A 22,250-nucleotide genomic window follows, 5' to 3' on the forward strand; every position below is an offset into this window, starting at 1 on the left:
AGTGAGTTCCAGTCTCAAGAAAAAAAAAAAAAAAAAAACTCCTTTTGCTGGGGCACGTTGGTGAAGACGGGTGGCTAGGGGATAAGTATACAGTTTTTCTCTAGGCGGGAAACTTAATTGGAGTTTATCAGGCGCGAGCCATTAACAAAATTTGCGCCCTCTAAGCTAACACGGCAATATGGGGCTTAGACATCATAGCTCATCCCCAGTCGCAAAAAACCCTCCTTATTTGCTTGGGATTGGAAAGAAGAAGAAAATATACATTCATACTTTCATACATGACATACACACACACACACATTTACATACGAATGCATACAGAAAGCACATGAAACACAAGCAGAATTAACTGTGTTGTTCATACGGCCACTCAGTGAAATGTATACGGTATATTGTGTTTGAAATATATATTCAGTGAAATATATACTTCCCTTCAAGTGTTTCAAATTCAAGGCTGAGAAAGGACTTGGTCTCTTGCTTAGACTTGAGGAACCTCACTCGGAACTGGAAGGATGTATGCAATCTAGTTGCTCCACCGGCTTATTTATATTGATACACACATCGCTTCCTGTCGGCGACGACCGCCTAGATCCGGGGAAGGGTTTTGCAAACGTACCCAGAACTGTTTCCAAGGTTTCCTCAGATTTGGGCTGTTCCGCAGCGGCAGGTCCCGGGAACCAAGGCAACAGATTATCTTCCTAGGCTCGCGAGAGCGCCACCTTCTCCCACTGCTGCTGGGGCCCCCCAGTAGCAATGGCTCCGGTGTCCGGCTCGCGCACCCCGGATAGGGAGGCCTCGGGCTCGGGGGGAAGACGTCGCAGTTCGTCCAAGAGTCCGAAGCCCAGCAAATCTGCCCGCTCTCCGCGGGGCCGCCGCTCTCGCTCGCGCTCTTGCTCTCGGTCCGGGGACCGGAATGGACTCAGCCATCAGTTGGGTGGCCTCAGCCAAGGCTCCCGAAACCAGTCCTACCGCTCACGCTCCCGGTCGCGTTCTCGAGAGCGGCCCTCTGCACCCCGGGGCATCCCCTTCGCTTCTGCCTCCTCGTCAGTCTATTATGGCAGCTACTCGCGCCCCTACGGGAGCGACAAGCCTTGGCCTAGCCTCCTCGACAAGGAGAGGGAGGAGAGCCTGCGGCAGAAGTGAGTGAGACGGCCGCACTTTCTCTTGTACGAGCCTACGTGCCTTTAGAGTCCGATCTATCATTCATTCCGCTTCTGACCATTCGCATTTCGCTCACTCTGCTTGCCTTGCGCCCATTTTCATCCCTTTCTTTAATCCACCCACGACAACCCTTTATTCGTCCTTTTCATTTTCCCTTACCCTCAGGCCCCTTCATATAGTGCCCTGGTCTCCCGCTACCCCCTTCTACCTCCTGTCTTGTTAGCGAATATTGCCGAGAGCCTCATACCTACCAGAATTGTAGCATTTACCTGGTGGTGTCATTATCATTCGTGAATATATTTGTATTCACCACTAGACTGAGCTCATGGAAAGGAGGAGCCAGTGAACGGAGGAGAATTCTGATCACAGAATTCTAAGTGCCTAATACTTTATAGGCGCTCAACCATTGCTTGTTGAATGAAGAAACTCACAGGTCTGAGATAACAGGATATGTATGTAGAAATGTTTTGTGGGGAATTAGGAAGGGATGAAATCAAGGGTTTAAGTTGGAGAGGAAATAAACCTTCCCCTCAGACAAGACAATTAGATGCATGTAGGAAAAGTGATCTGATAAGCTATAGATGACCCCAACTTGAGGAAGGTCTTGTTAAGTGGTCTCAGTCTTGACGTCGAAAAATGACGCCAGAATGAGACGATCTGTAATGAAAGTGAGTATTGGAGTAGAAAAATGCATAGCTTGGGGATTGTTTTGTTTTGTTTTAGAGGCAGGGTCTAGCCCTGTCGCCCAGGCTGGAGTGCAGTGGTGCAGTCTTGGCTCACTGCAGCCTCCACTTTCTTGGGCTCAAGTGATCCTCCCCCCTCTGCCTTCCTCATAGCTGGCACTATAGGTGCGCACCACCACACCCGGCTTATTTTTATATTTTTTGGTAGAGACGGTTTCACCATGTTGCCCAGGCTGGTATCGAACTCCTGGTCTCAAGTGATCCTCCCACTTTGGCCTCCCAAAGTGCTGGGATCACAGGTATGCCCCACATGCCCCGCTGAACCTGTCCTTTTCATCACTATAGTTTATTACCTCCCACTGCCGAAAGAAAAAGAATCAAGACATCTCCCAGCTGTTGGAACTTTAACCTACCTCTCAATTCCTGTAATATTTCTAAGTTTCTCATCTTTTAAACATATAAGTGCACGTAAATAACTTAGGACAGTGCCTGACACATAATTTAACAATAAACGTAAGATATTAAGACTTACACAACAATAATTATGAGCCTTTTCCTTTCTCCTTAAAACTATGCATTTTTGGCCGGGCACAGAGGCTCATGCCTGTAATCCCAACACTTTAGGAGGCCAAGGCATGAGGATCACTTGAATCCAGGAGTTCAAGACCAGCCTGGGCAATAAAGGGTACCCTGTCTCTACAAAAAGTGTTTTAAAAATTAACTGGGCAAGGTGGCATGTGCTTGTAATATCAGGTACTGGGGATGCTGAAGTGGGAGGATCACTTTAGCTGGAGAGGTCAAGGCTTCAGTGAGCCATGATCTCACCACTGCACTCCAGCTTCGGTGACAGAGGGAGATCCTGTCTCAAAAACAAAAAAAAAAAAAAACAAGCAAAAAAAAAAAAAAACCAAAGAGAAGTAAAGGAAGAAAGGAAAAGGACAAACTCCAGAATCAAACTGAGTATGAAGCCCTTATTTGCCACTTAATAGCTGTGTGACCTTGGTCAAGTTACTTAACCTCTCTGGGTTCCATTTCTTCATCATTAAAAAGGGGATAAAATAAGTACTACGGATTTTGGGATTTTAATAATTAAGTGCCTGGAACATAGTAAGTATTCCATAAGTGTTATTAATGTTTCTTGCATAGGAGTAAAAACAGTCCTGAGTTAGGTTAGAGACCCATCTCTCCAAGTTAAATTTTTCAGAAACATACCCACAGGCTATGTCAGTCAAAAAGTAAATGGTTTCTTCTTGGAGAATCCTCACCAAAAGATGTCAGAACTGCCTGGATGAAACTTGCATATGTACATTTAGAAAATAATTTATCTTTTTTTTTTTTTTTTGAGATGGAGTCTCGCTCTGTCTCCCAGGCTGGAATGCAGTGGCGTAATCTCGGCTCACTGCAGCCTCTGCCTCCTGGGTTCAAGTGATTCTTCTGCCTCAATCTCCTGAATAGCTGGGATTATAGGCATGCACCACCACACCCAGCTAATTTTTGTGTTTTTAGTAGAGACGGGGTTTCGCCATGTTGGCCAGGCTGGTCTCGAACTCCTGACCTCAGGTGATCTACCCACCTCAGCCTCCCAAAGTGCTGGGCCCAGCCAATAATTTATCTTAACATTACAGATGAAACCAGGTGACAACAGGACTTCCTACTGTTTACAGTTTGGTAGGCATTCTTCCCCCCATAATTCATAAATTCCAAGTACGGCTATAAGTATGTTACCTTCTAAATTGTCTGTTACTTCAGGTGAGAAACACTCTCAGTCTGACTCTGCATGGTTATAATACCTTTTCCCCTGGTTAAGGAAGCAAAAACAATTTATTCAAACACTCATTCCAATTATATTTATTTTGTAAGGATTTTTAAAAACAAATGGAGTCACAAGCAGCTAAACTTTGAGAGAATGAGCCTTAGTCTTTGTTTTGTTTTGTTTTTTTAGTTTATGAGGAATAACAAAAATTAGAACAAGAAACCACAGGCATAAAACAAAGGAAGAAACAAATTTTAGAAATAAATTATCCTTCAAAGAATAGATACAAAATGCAGTCCTTTTCCAAAAAGGAACTAAAAGGAAAACAGAGAGGGAACAAACCTTGTATCTCATTGAGTATAGTTTTTTTGTGTGTTTTTTTGGATTTTTATTTCAAGATAAGAGTCTCGCTCTATCACCCAGGCTATCACGTGCAGTGGCGTGACCTTGGCTCACTGCAACCTCCATCTCCGGCGTTCAAGGGATTCTCCAGCCTCAGCCTTCTGAATAGCTGGAACTACAGGCGCACGCCACCGCATCCAGCTAATTTTTGTATTTTTAGTAGAGACAGGGTTTTACCATGTTGGCCAGGCTGGTCTTGAACTCCTGACCTCAAGTGATCCACCTGCCTCGGCCTCCCAAAGTGTTGGGTTTACAGGCATGAGCCACCACGCCCAGCCCCCAGTACATTTTTTGTTAAATGAAACTTTTTGACTAGGTGCAGTGGCTCATGCCTCTGATCCCAACACTTTGGGAGGCTGAGGCAAGAGGATTGCTTGAGGCCAGGAGTTCAAGATCAACCTGGGCAACAAAGCAAGACCTCTTTTTCTTTTTTTTTTTTTGAGACAGAGTCTCGCTGTCTTCCAGGTTAGAGTGCAGTGGCGCGATCTTGGCTCACTGAAACTTCCGCCTCCTGGGTTTAAGCGATTCTCCTGCCTCAGTCTCCCTAGTAGCAGGGATTATAGGCATGCGCCACCACAACTGGCTAATTTTTCTATTTTTAGTAGAGACGGGGTTTCACCATGTTGGCCAGGCTGGTCTTGAACTCCTAATCTCAAGCGATCCGCCCACCTCAGCCTCCCAAAGTGCTGGGATTACAGGCATGTGCCACTGTGCCGGGCCACAAGACCTCATCTCTACAAAAAATAAAACACTTTTCTTTCAGGCTGGGTGTGGTGGCTCACACCTGTAATCCCAGCACCTGAGGTGGATCACCTGATTGAATTGAACCCAGGAGGTGGAGGTTGCAGTGAGCCAAGATCGTGCCACTGCACTCCAGCCTGGGCAACAGAGCAAGACTCCGTCTAAAAAAATAAATAAATAATAAAATAAAATAAAAACTTTTCTTTCATTTTCAGAACTTCAGTTGTTTTCTACGTCTAATGCATCATTTTTATTTTCTTCATTAATTCCTCGGTTTCTGAAAACTGAAGGTTGGACCAAATCAAAAGAGACTTCTCTTCACCTTTCATAAATCTGTAAACAAATGAAGTTACTTACAAATGTGAAACTGTTTCTGTCACATATTACAGATGATGAAATGAGCAATTAAGAGCTGTGTCATGCATTCAGCAGAATGGATGCACTTGACAGTCTCCCAGGCCATCATTTCTATAGTCTGTACCATTTGATAGTATCATCAGAACATCAGACTTAAGTGATGAGTTTACATTTAAACCAAGTTTTTATTCATGTTTAAAATACAAGGGGAAAAAAGGCTTAACTAGACTCCTATTGAATTTGATTATATATTTAGGAAACAACTCAGCCATTGAGTTATAATTTACATATCTTTATCTGCTAGGAGATTAAGTGAGAGAGAGAGAATTGGAGAACTGGGAGCTCCTGAAGTATGGGGACTTTCTCCAAAGAATCCTGAACCAGAGTAAGTGGTTAAAAAATATATTTTTAAATGTTATAATATGTGTTTAAATCCTGAATCTATTATCAAAATGTTTAAGTGAAGAACTTTAAATATATCTCACATTTTTCTTTCTTGTGATTTATATTCATCTACCCCTTACGTTTTAAAAACATAGAACATATCTAAAGATTAAAACATGTTGCTAGTAGATTTTAGCATAATCTAAAATAATTCGTGAAGTATAAATTTTCTATTAATAGAAGGGTTCATTGTTAAATAATACACATTATTTTGAATTATTTTTTCTTAACTAACTCAGTGGCAGATTGCATGCCAGATATTAGCATTACAAAGAGTTTTTTGTTTTTGTTTTTGTTTTTGTGTTTTTGAAATGGAGTCTTGCTCTGTCACCCAGACTGGAGTGAAATGGTGCAGTCTCAGCTCACTGCAACCTCTGCCTCCTGGGTTCAAGTGATTCTCCTGCCTCAGCCTCCTGAATAGCTGGGATTACAGGCGCCTGCCACCACACCCGGCTAATTTTTGTGTTTTTAGTAGAGACGGTGGTTTCGCCATGTTGGCCAGGCTGGTCTCAAACTCCTGACCTCGTGATCCGCTTGCCTCGGCCTCCCAAAGTGCGTGAGCCACTGCACCCGGCCTGCAAAGAGATTTTTTAAAATGAATATACCAGTATGGTTTTGTTTGGTTAATATTCCTATATCCAATACTGTCTGCAGGCTTAATGCTTTTTCTTTTTGCTTATTTCTTTTCTCTTTGATGCTACTCATATGTTTCTTCTTCCCTCTCTATTTCTGTGCCAACTTTAGGATGAGTTGAGACAATGTGTGTTTGACAGGTAAACCTGTAATTTGTGACTGAATAATAAAGCATTATTATCTGAAACTTTTTCTTACAGATACCTTTAGAAAATGCTTGAAGAGGCCAGGTGCAGTGGCTCACATCTGTAATCACGGCACTTTGGGAGGCCAAGGCAGGTGGATTCCTTGAGCCCAGGAGTTCAAGACCAGCCTGGGCAAATAACGAGACCCCATCTCTATTTAAGAGGGAAAAAAAAAAGAAAATGCTTGAACCTGAATGCATTGAATTACAGTTGGAAGGAACCCTAAAAATAGTTTTCTTTCTTTCTTTTTTTTTTTTGAGACACAGTCTCACTCTGTCACCCAGGCTGGAGTGCAGTGGTGCGATCTCGGCTCGGCTCACCACAACCTCCGCCTCCCAGGTTCAAGTGATCCTCCTGCCTCAGCTTCCCGAGTACCTGGGATTACAGGTGCGCGCCACCATGCCCGGCTGATTTTTGTATTTTTAGTAGAGATGGGGTTTCACCATGTTGGTCAGGCTGGTCTTGAACTCCAGACCTCATGATCCGCCCACCTCGGCTTCCCAAAGTGCTGGGATTACAGGCGGGGGCCACCACGCCTAGCCAAAATAATTTTCTAGACGATATTTAAATTACTCCAAGTGTAATCTTCAGAGGAAAATATTATATGATGTGGAAACTCCTTTTCTAAACTATTGTAGAATTTAAATAGTACTCATTTTCAGAATTCTCTGCAACAGAACAAAATCTCTTTAGACTGTAGTTTGTTAGGTTTTTGTTCTGAGGAGACAGAACAGTTACTGCTTTACCATTTGTCTTTTACATGATTAAAATAAAATTATAAAGTCTTTCTTCAGCCTTCTTATATCCTGTTTCTTTAATCTTTCCTATGGTTCCTGTTTCTCTACTTTTTCCCTGTAGTTTCTTATGAAAATATAAATCCTCCATGCTGCTTTGTTTAAATAGCACTCTGTAAACTCTAAAGTGTTATGCAGATGATAAGTTATTTTATTTTTACAAAGATGGTAGACCCTTGAACTGCACGTTTATGAAAGTAATTCAGTGCTTGCTTTGTTGTTGTTTTGTTTTTTTTGATTCCCAAGTTCTGCCTTAGGATCTCCAACGCTTGCTTTTAATGGTTCTTGGACAATCAATGCTGTTATTGAAAAATTTGGAGTTCATATTTTTATGCTCCATGGTCCATATCTCGTCACTTTCCTAATTCTTATAACCATTTTATTTAAATTCAGTTCTGATGAACATACACCAGTGGAGGATGAAGAGCCAAAGAAAAGCACTACTTCAGCTTCCACTTCAGAAGGTATTAAAAAAAAAAAAAAAAGGTATTTTTTAAATACAGAGCTATTTTATTGAGAAATTTTAAAAAATCAGTTTGTAAATAGTTGAACATTAGACTTTGCTTTTACTCAAATTGCCCATCGTCTGTTTCTTTTGATGTTCAGAAATACTTTTTTAGAATATAACTTTTTTATTTGTATTTTCTTAGAAGAAAAAAAGAAGAAGAAGAAGTCTAGCCATTCAAAAGAAAGGTCCAAGAAAAGGAGAAAGAAAAAATCATCGAAAAGAAAACATAAGAAGTATTCTGAAGATAGCGACAGTGACTCTGATTCTGAAACAGACTCCAGTGGTAAGAAAGCCAAGAGCATTCTGTAAGCCTTGCTTCAAAACTAGTTTTACTTCTTAAAACTTATTTTAGAAGAAGGTTCCTAGAAACAATAATAATACTGAAGATTTTTTGAACACTTGCTAACCTTGTGCCAGGTACCCCAATAAGCACTTTATATTCATTATTGCCATTTAATCCATACAATAACTGTAGGGTACATCTTATAGATGAAGAAAAGGAGACAGAGCAGGTTACAAGTACTATCCCTAAGGTCACACAGTTTGGATTCAAACCTAAGCAATCTGACTCCATATTGGGATTGGTTGTGCAAAGTTTTACAAGGCACATGGCACCAGACCAAGTCAGGGGGTTGGGCTGTACCAAAGTAAGCCTTACAGGGCTGCATCAGCCCAGTGGAAGGGCTTTTTTGTTTAATTCTCGTGCCCAGTGAGCACCTCTGTACAGTTTTCAAAAAGGTATGCCATAAAGTGCCTACTTCATGCTGGCTGCCTATTTGTGGAAGGCACCCTATCTGCGGTAGTGCATCACAAAAAGTCTCTTTTTTGTACTCTCTCCTGTCTGATGATTGACCAGAAGGTGATTCCTCTGAGGTTAACACATTACACAAAGATTCACCGTCCTCTGATATCGCCCAAGTTTCCTGGCCCTCCCTGTCACTTCTCTTCCTCAATGCTGGCAGACAGAACTTTCAAATATTTCTGTATGCATCCCTTAAAAAGAGGCATTTTTTTACACCTAACTACAACACTATCTCATACAATAAAATTAATAATAATACCCTATATCACGAAATACCTACTTAAAATCCTTCAATAGCACTCCATAGCCTTCAGGGTGAAGTTCAGACCCTGACTCACTTCTCTCTAATCACACATACCCTGTTACACTCTCTTGCAGCATCCTCTGTAATCTGAAAACTACTTTCTGTCTCCTCAGTATTCCGTGTTCTTTCTCTTAATTGTTACTTGGTAGAGAGGCCCTCTGCCTACAATGTCAGTCTCTCCCTCCATCCAGCTTGGTTTACTCATTGCACCAATGGGCATGCGTTACTTTTGTAATCAAAGAACTACTTTAAGAGTCACCTTTCCTTATCAACCATTCCTCAGCCACCCTCCCCAAATCAGTCTGATTTTGAGACTCCTCTGTGTGTCCAGGTTCCCCAAGCTTCCTTCTATCACTCCAGATTGTATTGATCTCTTTACCTGTCTCCTCCATTAGACTGAGCTCCGGGAAAGTATTCTCTCTCCCCTCCTCCAACACACACATAGTTTTCTTTCCCTTTTTATTATGAAAATATTTAAATATTCAGAAAAGCGAAGAGAATAGTATAATTAATACCATATACTTATCACCTAGATTTGGCAGTTGTTAGTATTTTTACATATTTGCTTCAAATACGGGCTTTTCACTGAGATAGTCAAAGTTAATTACAAATATTCTCACACTTTCACCCTAAATATTTCTGTATGTGTCCCGTACAAAGAGGCATTTTCCTACTTAGCCACCACACTATCTCACACAATAAAATTAATAATAATACCCTATATCACCAAATACCTAGTGACTTTAATTTCTATGTTCACAGTACCTCCTACAGTTCCTGACAAATAGCAATAAATGTTTCAATGAGGTAATTTCTTTGTAACAATAAATGGGACAGCAGTAGGGTAGTTACCTACTCAAAAGTACTACAATTTTAGAGTTAAATTTTTTCTTAATTGTAATGTGCTTTAATTTGCAGATGAAGATAACAAAAGGAGAGCAAAGAAAGCCAAGAAAAAGGAAAAGAAGAAGAAACACAGATCGTCAGTTTTTTAAGTTTTATTATGGAAAATTTCTTTTCTTTTTTTTTTTTTTGGAGACAGAGTCTCACTCTGTTGCTTAGGCTGGAGTGCAGTGGTTCGATCTCGGCTCACTGCAACCTCTGCCTCCCAGGTTCAAGCGATTCTCATGTCTCAACCTCCCGAGTAGCTGGGATTGTAGGCACCCACCACCATGCCCGGCTAATTTTTGTGTTTTTCAGTAGAGATGGGATTTCACCATGTTGGCCAGGCTGGTTTCAAACTCCTGACCTCAAGTGATCCTCCCACTTTGGCCTCCCAAAGTGCTGGGATTACAGGTGTGAGCCACCACACCCGGCCAGAAAATTTCAAATGTATATAAAATTACATAAAATAGTATAATGATGCCTCCTGCACCTGTCATGCAGTCTAAATAATTATCAACTCATGGTCAGTATCTGCCATCCATCATTTATTTTGGAACCAATCTCAGATATCATTCCATCCATAAGCAATTCAGTACCTTTCTCTAAAAGATAGGCATTCTTTAAAACAAAACAAAACAAAGCAAAAAACTGGCCAGACACAGTGGCACATATCTGTAATCCCTGCACTTTGGGAGGCCAGGCAGGAGTATCGCTTGAGCCCAGGAATTCAAGACCAGCCTGGGCAACATAGCTAGACCCTGTCTCTATATTTAAAAAAAAAAAAAAACAACCCATAACCAGAATGCTACTATTGTGCCTAAAACATTTAATAATAATTCCTCAATTCTCAGCCGTTTTTTCTGTAGTTTATTCCAATCAGGATCCAAATAATGTCCCTAAATTGTAATGACTGTATTCTTATGGTTTTTTTGGCATGTTCTGTCCTCTGTATTTCTAATAGATTGATAGGTCTAGAGGCCTGACAAGGTTCAGATTTGAGTTTGGGGCAAGAATACTTCATAGGTGGTGCTGTGTACTGTCAGTAGGCAAATAATGTCTGGTTGTCTCTTTTTATCATATTAACAACCATTGATGGTCATTATCCCGATCAATTATTTCATTAGGGGTTGTAAAATGATGATAGTAATCCTAGCTTTATCCTTCGTTTATTAGGCAAATAATTCTTTAAGAGAAACTTACCCTCATCAACTATTTAGATACCCTGAAATATAGTTATATAGTAAGAGCAGGATAATTGCTTGATTGTTTTTGTTTTATTACTTTTCAAATAATGAATTGAATTTTTTAAAAGTTTTATGAACCCAAGGATTTAAACATATTTGACATTTTAATCCATTACACATAAAATTGTTCATAATGTTCAAATTGTTGGAACTTTTTAGGCTGTTTTATTTCTGTTGTCTTTCTACAACATCAGAACTGTATTTCATTATTCCCTTTAGTGAATTTTTTTTTTTTTTTTTTTTGAGACCGTGTCTCACCCTGTCACCCAGGCTGGAGTGCAGTGGCACGATCACAGCTCACTATAACCTCAACCTTCCAGGATCAAGCCATCCTCCCACCTCTGACCCCACCTTCCCCATACCTGGGACTACAGACGTGTGCCACCACACCTGGCTAATTTTTATATTTTTTGTAGGGACACAGTTTTGTCATGTTGCCCAGGGCTAGTTTCTAACCCCTGGGCTCAAGTGACCTACCCGCCTCAGCCTCCCAATGTGCTGGGATTACAGGGGTGAAACACTACACCCAGCCTCCTTTAGTGATAATTTTTATAGCAAAAGATGATTTGGTTAAATAAGAATAGTTTTTTTTAAAATTGTTTAGAGACAATGTCTCGCTCTGTTGCCCAGGCTGGAATGCAGTGGCTAATCATAGCTCATTGCAGCCTTGAACTCCTGGGCTCAAGTGATCCTCCCTCCTCAGCCTCCTGAATAGCTTAGACTACAGGTGTGTGTGCCATCACACCCAGCTACTTTTTTTTTTTTTTTTTTTAATAGAGACGAGGTCTTGCTATGTTTCCAAGGATAAGTTAGAAGCAGATTTTTTTAAGTAAAATTATCTTGCAAATTTGAATACTCTGGGAACTCAGATCATTTTATTGTCACCTTTCTTTGCCTTGAAAAATTAAGATATATAGTTACCAGTTCAAAATTTAGAAAGAAAAAGAAAAATTAAGATGCCCTCTAACATAGGAAGATTAAGTGAATTTGCATCAAATTATAATCCCTATAGGAAGAAATATAAGAAAAAGAAGTCTAAGAAGAGCAGAAAAGAGTCCAGTGATTCAAGCTCTAAAGAATCCCAAGAAGAGTTTCTGGAAAATCCCTGGAAGGATCGAACAAGTAGGTTCTTCTGATAGACTTTAACTCAGAACAGATGAAACATTTAAGTAACCAATTAGTCAGAATGTGAATGTGTTTCTTAATATCTTTCATGCAGAGGCTGAAGAACCCTCAGATTTAATTGGCCCAGAGGCTCCAAAAACACTTACCTCTCAAGATGATAAACCTTTGAAGTAAGTAGCAGTGTGTTTATAATATCTAAAGTACCTTCCAAAAAGTCTGGGCCTAACTTACCTTGCCAAGCTTATCTGACTCTGTTCCCTTATATCTACTTCGGGTTCTGGCTGAGCTTGACATACTAAATATTCCCTATGCTTAATGTGTACTTTGCAACTTTTATGCAGTGTTCAGCTTATTTCTTCATCCAGTATGCCTTCCCTTCTTTTCCCTGCCCTTTGTTCTCTTCCTTATCCCCAGTTTCTTCCTGTTAAAATCCTTACTATCCTTCGAAGCACTTTTCAAAAGGAGATGCATATGCTGATTCCCAATACTTCCCCTCCACAAGTAGGTGTGATTTCTATTTCTCTTTGATCCTCACAGAATTTTTTATTCCTTTTTTTCTCTTATTTTTTTTTTTACCAGCAGAATTTTTTTTTTCTTTTTTTGAGACGGAGTCTCACTCTGTCGCCCAGGCTGGAGTTTAGTGGCGTGATCTTGTCTCGCTGTAACCCCTGCCTCCCAGGTTCAAGCGATTCTCCTGCCTCAGCCTCCTGAGCAACTGGGATTACAGGCATGCGCCACCACACCCGGCTAATTTTTTTGTATTTTCAGTAGAGACGAGGTTTTACCATGTTGGTCAGGCTGGTTTCAAATTCCTGACCTCATGATCCACCTGCCTCAGCCTCCCAAAGTGCTGGGATTACAGGCGTGAGCCACCACACCTGGCCTAGAATTTTTTGTTTGTTTGTTTTGTTTTGTTTTTTTGAGATGGTGTCTCACTCTGTCTCCCAGGCTGAAGCACAGTGGCGTGACTGAGTTTCACTCTGTTGCCCAGACTGGAGTGCAGTGGCATGATCTTCGCTCACTGCAACCTCCGCCTCCCAGGTTCAAGTGATTCTCCTGCCTCAGCCTCCCAAGTAGCCAGGGTTACAGGCGCCTGCCACCACGCCCAGGCTAATTTTTGTATTTTTAGTAGAGATGGGGTTTCACCATGTTGGCCAGGATAGTCTCGAACTCCTGACCTCAAGTGATCTGCCTGCTTCAGCCTCCCAAAATGCTGAGATTACAGGCATCAGTCACTACACTCAGCCTACTTTGGATTTTTTTTTTTTTTTTTTTTTTTTTGAGACAAAGTCTCGCTCTGTCACCCAGGCTGGAGTGCAGTGACACGATCTCGGCTCACTGCAACCTCCACCTCCTGGGTTCAAGTGATTCTCCTGCCTCAGCCTCCTGAGTAGCTGGGACTACAAGCATGCACCACCATGCCCGGCTAATTTTGTATTTTTAGTAGAGACGGGGTTTCGCCATGTTGGCCAGGCTGGTCTCGAGCTCCTGACCTCAGGTGATCCGCCCGCCTCGGCCTCCCAAAGTGCTCGGATTATAGGCATGAGACACTGTGCCTGGCATACTTTGGATTTTTTAAGGGAAAAAGGGAAAGGGAATCAGCTGGAGCCAGAACCAGTAATGACAATACCTGTAGGGATAAATTAATCCATAATTGTAAACTGTGAATCTATACTCACATCAGTTCTTTTTTTCAAAATATTTCTGCATTTCTGGGTTAGTTGTATAGGTCATAGTGCAATGCAATATTTAATACACTAATTAGGATAAAGCAATTCACATTGAGCTTCCTAGCGCACTACTGCTGAGCATTGTTACTCCTACTCTTGTCTGAGAGAAAATGTGGGGTTTTTTGGTGCTCTCTTTAGATTATGAGTTTTTAATATTAAGATGATTTAATGGACGTTTTCTGAATTCTGAATTACTTTGTAGCTATGGCCATGCTCTGTTACCTGGTGAAGGCGCAGCTATGGCTGAATATGTAAAAGCTGGAAAACGTATCCCACGAAGAGGTGAAATTGGCTTGACAAGTGAAGAAATTGCATCATTTGAATGCTCAGGTTATGTAATGAGTGGTAGCAGGTATGTTATTGGCATTAAGCTCAGTTTCCATGACTAGGTCTTCTTTTTTACTACCAGAATTATATTTTCGTAATTGATTCTCATTAAGTGACTGTTTCTTATTAAAAGTAGAGTATAAATATTGGTTTGATATTAGTTTTGTTAGTATAACATGGTTTTCTGCAATTCCAAGTATATATGCAACTCAGCCTCAAACTCAGCTATATCTCTGACTTCAAAGAATCAGTCTTTCTAATGTCCTTTCCTAGTTGGTATTTGGATACAGATATTTTATCCACTGGAGGATATAGTTAAATTCAGCTATTTATCACTGTCCCGTGAGGAATGTGGCAATTAGGGAAATATTTTCGCAAGACAGTGTTTCCTGGTTACAAGTTTGTCTCCAGTTCTTTATGGGCCCAGATTTCTGAGACTGAATAACAGAAAAAGATGATAAAAGACATTGGTCAGCTGAGAACATGTCCTGGCTAATAAATAAATGAATAAATATATAAATTTTAAAAAGACACTGGATTCAGCATGGGGAAACAAATATAAAATTAGGAAAGGGAAAAGTTCCAGGAAGAACCAGGAGAATGAGCTAATAGGGCAGGAGTATTTAGATCAAATTGAATTTTGGATTCTTTAAAACTTGATAAACTTTTTAAAGTAGATAACTATTTTTAAATGATATTGAAGGCAAATATTTGCAGAAACCCTGAAGCACCTCCAGAATCTTGTAATTCTGAGACCAATATTTGAAGTATTACATTGGAGGACCCATGCAGTAAGGCAAGAAAAAGAAATTAGAAACACAAGGATTGGAAAGGAAGGCCGGGCACAGTGGCTCATGCCTGTAATCCCAGCACTTTGGGAGGCCAAGGCAGGCAGATCACTTGAGCCCAGGAGTTCAAGACTAGCCTGGGCAACATGGTGAAACCCATCTCTACTAAAAACACAAAAATTAGCCAGACGTGGTGGTACGCAGCTGTAATCCCAGCTGCTCAAGAGGCTGAAGCAGGAGAATCGCTTGAACCCAGAAGGCAATGAACCAAGATCACACCACTGCATGCCAGCCTGGAGAGCAAGACTCAGCCTGAAAAAACAATAATAATAATAATAATATAATAAGGATTGGAAAGGACAATATAACAATGTCATTTTTTATCCAGGTGCGGTGGCTCACGCCTGTAATCCCAGCACTTTGGGAGGCATAGTTGGGTGGATCACCTGAGTTCAGGAATTCAAGACCAGCCTGGCCAACATGGTGAAACCCCGTCTTTACCAAAAATACAAAAATTAGCTGGGCATGGTGGCGGACGCCTGTAGTCCCAGCTACTCAGGAGGCTGAGGCAGGAGAATCACTTGAATCCAGGAGGCAGTTGCAGTGAGCCAAGATCATGCCATTGCACTCCAGCCTGGGTGACAAGAGTGAAACTCCATCTCAAAAAATAAAATGTCATTTTTTTGTGAATGACATTGTGAATGATTTGATTGTTTACATAGAAAATCCCAAAGAATCTCCAGATAAATTATAAATAAGAGGAGTGTTTAACAAATGGTTGGATATAAGGTTAATACACAAAAATCCATTGCATTTCTATTTACCAGCAACAGATAACTAGAAAATGTAACTAAATAAGAAGAAAACAACATTTGTAATAGTATCAGAGAATATGAAGGACTTCAGAATAAATCTTAACAAAAGATGCCCAACACTCTGTGAGGAAAACTATAAAACATTATTAAGAGATTGTATATTCAATACAGTTCCAATAAAAATGAATTTCATTTCTATTTACCAACAGCAGAAACCTAGAAAGTTTATAACAGTGTCAGAATATGAAGGACTTAAGAATAAATCTTAACAAAAGATGCCCCAGGTTCTATGGAGAAAAATGTAAGACTTTAAGAATGTGTATATTCAACAGTTCCAATCAAAATCACAACATAGTTTTTCATGAGACTTATTCAGCTGGTTCTAAAATGTATATATTACACTAAAAGGACAAGAATAGCCAGGTCACTTCTGAAGAAGAGCAAGAAGGTAAGATTAAAGAAAACTTAAATAACTGGAGAGATACCAGGTTCATGGATAGGAAATCAATATTGTAAAGTTGTCAGTTCTTCCCAAATTGATCTTTATATTGAATACAGTCCCAATCAAAATCACAACACAGTTTTTCATGAAACTTAATAAGCCAGTTCTAAAATTTATATGTTAGACTAAAAGGACAAGAATAGCCAAGTCACTCCTGAAAAAGAAGAGCAGGAAGGTAAGATTTCCCCTACAAGATAGGAGGATTTATTATGAAGCTCACAGCACTTTAGAAAGCATGGGAGAACAACTGAATTGTTCAATGGAATAAAATTCAGGCTGGGCGCAGTGGCTCACGCCTGTAATCCCAGCACTTTGGGAAGCTGCGGCGGGTGGATCACCTGAGGTCAGGATTTCAAGACCAGCCTGGCCAACGTGGTGAAACCTCGTCTCTACTAAAAATACAAAAATTAGCTGGGTGTGGTGGCGGGTGCCTGTAGTCCCAGCTACTTGGGAGGCTGAGGCAGGAGAATCACTTGAACCCATGAGGCAGAGGTTGTAGTGAGCTGACACCTCGCCATTGTACTCCAGCCTGGGCAACAAGAGCAAAACACTATCTCAAAAAATAAAAATAAAAATAAAATTCAGAGCCCAAAGATACATGTTTGGAACTTCAGTGTATGAAAGAGATAGCATGTCGGATCAATGGGGAAAGAAAGAACCATTCAGTACATGAAATAGGAAAGAAATGGTTTTTCATATGAAAAAAGATGAAAGTAGGACCCTGTATTACCAAATATAAAAAACAGTGCAGCAGCCAGGCACGGTGGCTCACACCTGTAATCCCAGCACTTTGGGAGGCCGAGGCAGACGATTCACTTGAGGCCAGGAGTTCAAGACCAGCCTGGCCAACATGGTGAAACCCTGTCTCTACTAAAAATATAAAAAGGAGCTGGACGTGGTAGCGGGTGCCTGTAATCCCAGCTACTCAGGAGGCTGAGGCAGGAGAATCGGTTGAACCTGGGAGGCAGAGGTTGCAATAAGCCGAGATGATGCCACTGCACTCCCAGCCTGAGTGACAGAGGGAGACTCAGAAGTTAAATCCACTGACAAAAACTGCTCTTCAATTATAGATTTAGACTTGGTTTTTTCTTTTTTTTTTTTTTCTTTTTTGACCTAGTTTCACTCTTGTCCCCCAGGCTGGAGTGCAGTGGCGCGATCTCAGCTCACTGCAACTTCCGCCTCCTGGGTTTCAAATGATTCTCCTGCCTCAGCCTCCCAAGTAGCTGGGATTACAGGCACCCGCCACCACAGCCAACTAATTTTTGTATTTTTAGTAGAAACGAGGTTTCACCACGTTGGCCAGGCTGGTCTTGAACTCCTGACCTCAAGTGATCTGCCCGCCTCAGCCTCCCAAAGTGCTGGGATTACAGGCGTGAGCCACCGTGCCCAGCCTAGACCTGGTTCTTTTGGTTGTATGGTAAAGTAGAACCTTGAAGGAAGTTCCATCTGATTAATGACTAGTTAAATGTTTTATCTGTCCTGCTATCAATTCCACAAAGGCAAATGGATATATCACCTAGGAAGTTTAATAATTTGCCCATTTCTGGTTGTTTTACTGGAAACAAATTAGACGTATACCCTTACTATTTGAAATTAATGATAGTGGCCGGGCACAGTGGCTCACATCTGTAATCCCAGCACTTTGGGAGCCAAGGCGGGTGGATCACCTGAGGTCAGGAGTTCGAAACCAGCCTGGCCAACATGGCGAAACCCCATCTCTACTAAAAATAGAAAAATTAGTCAGGCGTGGTGGCACACACCTGTAGTCCTGGCTACTCGGGAGGCTGAGGCAGGGGAATCACTTGAGCCTGGGAGGCAGAGGTCGCAGTGAACCAAGATTGCGCCACTGCACTCCAGCCTGGGTGACAGAGCCAGACTACATCTCAAAAAAAAGAAAAAAAAAAGGATAACATGTACTATGTTGACAGGATATCAGAGATCATTATTTGAATAGTGGAAATGAATCAAAGACATATCAGGGCCAGGCACGATGGCTCACGCCTGTAATCTCAGCACTTTGGGAGGCTGACACAGGTGGATTACTTGAGTTCAGGAGTTCGAGATCATCCTAGCCAACATGGTGAAACCCCGTCTCTACTAAAAATACAAAAATTAGCCGGACCTGTAATCCCAGCTACTCAGGAGGCTGAGATAGGGGAATTGCTTGAGCCAGGGAGGTGGAAGTTGCAGTGAGTCGAGATTGCACCACTGCACTCCAGCCTGGGCGACAGAGCAGGACTCCGTCTCAAAACAAAACAAAACAAAACAAAAAGGATGTGTCAGGCAGCTAAAATATTAATAAATTATCTTTTGGAAACTTAACCCATTTCAAAAACAGTTTTTATTTGTCAGCTGTTAAATAGACCACTCTGGGTAAGAAAAGATTAATGAGGATGTACTATGAAAATAATTACTGAGAAATTAAGCCAAAAATAAAATTCTCTCCAGGCATCGCCGAATGGAGGCTGTGCGACTGCGAAAAGAGAACCAGATCTATAGTGCTGATGAGAAGAGAGCCCTTGCATCCTTTAACCAAGAAGAGAGACGAAAGAGAGAGAACAAGATTCTGGCCAGTTTTCGGGAAATGGTTTACAGAAAGACCAAAGGGAAGGATGACAAATAAGGATTTTCTGATTGTCCAGAAGACATTTTTAACAACAAAAAAGAAAGTCTGGGTTCCACACATACATAGAAAAAGATTATTATGTTCTGAGAAAGCTTTACAGTGCTACTGTGCCTTCTATTTAATTCTTTCAGTCCTTCAATAAAAAGCTACTTATTGATATAACTTCAGCAAGTTCTTTGGGTTATTTTGGATTGACCATAATAACTTTCTGGTTTAAAAATTCAAATTATGGGCTGGGCATGGTGGCTCACGCCTGTAATCCCAGCACTTTGGGAGGCCAAGGCAGGGGGATCACTTGAGGACAGGAGTTCGAGACCAGCCTGGCCAACATGGTGAAACCCTGTCCCTACTAAAAATACAAAATCAGCCAGGAGTAGTGGCGCACACCTGTAGTCCCAGCTACTCAAGAGGATGAGGCAGGAGAATCACTTGAACCTAGGAGGTGGAGGTTGCAGTGAGCCGAGATTGTGCCACTACACTGCAGCCTGGGCAACAGAGCAAGACTCTGTCTCAAAAAAAAAAAAAAAAAAAAAAAATGCCGGTCACGGTGGCTCACGCCTGTAACCCCAGCACTTTGGGAGGCCAAAGTGGGTGGATCACCTGAGGTCAGGAGTCGAGACCAGCCTGGCCAACATGGTGAAACCCTGTCCCTACCAAAAAATACAAAATTTAGTCGGGCATGGTGGTGGGCACCTGTAATCCCAGCTACTTGGGAGGCTGAGGCAGGAGAATTGCTTGAATCCAGGAGGCGGAGGTTGCAGTGAGCCAAGATTGTGCCATTGCACTCCAGCCTGAGCAAGAAGGGTGAAACTCTGTCTCAAAAAAAAAAAAAAAAATCCAAATTATGATTAAAATCCTACTGTATTGGAAGAGGTGGCATGAAAAAAAGTGTTAGTGAGATGAGAAACTTCAATCTCACACCATGAGACAGTGCTACTATTAGCTCTTATGTGGTGCCTGCCCCACCCCCACCTCTACCCAACTGAACTTTTAGGAAATTATCACTCCTCTGTGTTGAATGTGTCACAAATGGACTTGATAGAAACATATAGGAGGCCACTTTTGTTAACAAAATGAAGGCATTGCTGCGAAAAGCAAATCTAGAATTTGAAAACTGATTTGTGTACTATAATATATGATCTGCCCTGGAAATAATGGGTTTTGATTTAAGTCCCTGCCTCCACTCTAAAACCAACAAACAAACCAAAAAGCAAACTAACCCACAGATTTGTTGAATTGAAAATACGAACATTAGATATTTTAAATTGTTTCTTTTATGAGATGGAGTTTCGCTCTTGTTGCCCAGGCTGGAGTGCAATGGGGCGATTTCGGCTCACCACAACCTCCACCTCCTGGGTGCGAACAATTCTCCTGCCTCAGCCTCCTGAGTAGCTGGGATTACAGGTATGCGCCACCATGCCCAGCTAATTTCGTATTTTTAGTAGAGATGGGGTTTCTCCATGTTGGTCAGGCTGGTCTAGAACTCCCAACCTCAGGTGATCTGCCCGCCTCGGCCTCCCAAAGTGTTGGGATTACAGGCGTTAGCCACCGCGTCTGGCCTAAATTCTTAATAAGTTACTTAAAAATGGTTCTTTCAAATATAAAGTTTTAAGAAGTCTACTCTTTATGCCCATGTAAGTACTTTATTTCAATCTGAGCTGATATGAGCTTGAGGATAGGATGACATCCAAAAGAATAGGAGTTCTGATAAGGAAAAATATAATGAGTCAGTATTTTAGTTTAATTGTTTCATAAGAGAAACTAAAATGATATTAAATATTTTTAACTGTCTTTCATATACTAAGTAGATTTCATTTTATACACTGTTAAACCTTTCTGTTTATTTTTAAGTTGGGGAGAAATGGAAAATTGTGGGACTCTGATATCATGATATTGTTCCTTCGTTTATTTTGTTCAATTTTGTTTAGGTCAGAAGAGTGAATGGGGGAGGGAACCCTGAAAGTTTTGGCTGTTTTCGTTAAAGTTGGTTTTGTTTTCTGTTTTTTGTTTTTTGAGATAGAGCCTCACTCTGTCACTCAGGCTGGAGCCCAGTGGTGCGATCTTGGTTCACTGTAACCTCAGCCTCCTGGGTTCAAGTGATCCTCCCACCTCAGCCTCCCGAGTAGCTGGGATTACAGGCACTCACCACCCCACCTAGCTTATTTTTGTATTTTCAATAGAGATGGGGTTTCGCCATCTTGGCCAGGCTGGTCTCGAACTCCTGACCTCAAGTCATCTGCCCGCCTCAGCCTCCCGAAATGCTAGGATTACAGGTGTGAGCAACCGTGCCTGGTTGTTTTTGTTAAGGTTGTTTGATCTGCATTATTATTACATGCCTGTGATAAATTTAAATTACCTGGGTGATAAGGACATTCTGATTATACTATTGTAAAATGCCCTCTTGCCTTATATTTTTAAGTGGTTGTTTTTCAAGTGTTTAAATAAGGCAGTCATATTTCAAAGTATAGAGCAAAAGTTTTTTATTATTATTTTTGAGACAGGGTCTCCCTCTGTCACCCAGGCTAGAGTTCAGTGGTGCAATCTCAGCTCACTGCAACCTCTGCCTCCTGGGCTCAAGCAATCTTCCACCTCAGCCTCCTGAGCAGCTGGCACTACCAGTGTGCACCACCATGCCTAGCTAATTTTTGTATATTTAGTAGAGACGGGGTTTCACCTTGTTGCCCAGGCTGGTCTCGAACTCCTGACCTCAAACAGTCCACCGCCTCGGCCTCCCAAAGTGCTGGGCATGAGCCACCACACCCAGCCAAAAGTTTTATTATTAAATAGTATTAACAGTCATAAATACTATTAAATATATGTTCCAGGAAATGTCTACTTTTAACCCGCAACTACTGAAATAAAGAGCATGTAGCAACATTAATGACCCCTGAATTTCTGTTTATTTATACGTAATCATAGTTGCTGCCTAGCCTAATAAATCTGTAGTTTTCAAAAGTTAAAAAGAAACTAGTTCCCAAAGTTTTGAATCTCAATCCATCTACTTCCCTGAATAATAAAACCTGAATTTTATAATACCCACTTAAAAATTTTATTCTCAGCCGGGCGTGGTGGCTCACGCCTGTAATCCCAGCACTTTGGGAGGCCAAGGTGGGTGGGTCATGAGGTCAGGAGATCAAGACCATCCTGGCTAACACGGTGAAACCCCATCTCTACTAAAAATACAAAGAATTTAGCTGGGCGTGGTGGCACGTGCCTGTAGTCCCAGCTACTCAGGGGGCTGAGGCAGGAGAATCACTTGAACCTGGGAGGTGGAGGTTGCAGTGAGCTGAGATCACGCCACTGTACTCCGGCTTGGGAGACAGAGCGAGACTACGTCTCTAAATAAATAAATAAATAAATAATCTCTAAGAACTTTTTTTTTTTTTTTTTTGGTTACTGGTTCCTAGAGATGAAATGATTATGTTCTCCTATTTTCAGTAG

General features: G+C 41.3%; 1 protein-coding gene across 1 annotated transcript; it reads left to right on the forward strand.

Moving 5' to 3' along the window:
- Nucleotides 1-596: 596 nt before the first annotated feature.
- On the forward strand, nucleotides 597-18,976 carry NKA (NFKB activating protein). The gene is made up of 9 exons (XM_011718537.3): nucleotides 597-1,139; nucleotides 5,402-5,482; nucleotides 7,547-7,617; nucleotides 7,804-7,944; nucleotides 9,686-9,749; nucleotides 11,909-12,018; nucleotides 12,116-12,191; nucleotides 13,954-14,103; nucleotides 18,632-18,976. The coding sequence occupies exons 1-9, from the start codon at nucleotides 754-756 to the stop codon at nucleotides 18,804-18,806; spliced, it is 1,254 nt and encodes a 417-aa protein (XP_011716839.1). The 5' UTR covers nucleotides 597-753; the 3' UTR covers nucleotides 18,807-18,976.
- The last annotated feature ends 3,274 nt before the right edge of the window (nucleotides 18,977-22,250 follow it).

The sequence above is a fragment of the Macaca nemestrina genome, chromosome X (genome assembly GCF_043159975.1).
Source record: "Macaca nemestrina isolate mMacNem1 chromosome X, mMacNem.hap1, whole genome shotgun sequence".
NCBI classification, from domain to species: Eukaryota; Metazoa; Chordata; class Mammalia; order Primates; family Cercopithecidae; genus Macaca; species Macaca nemestrina.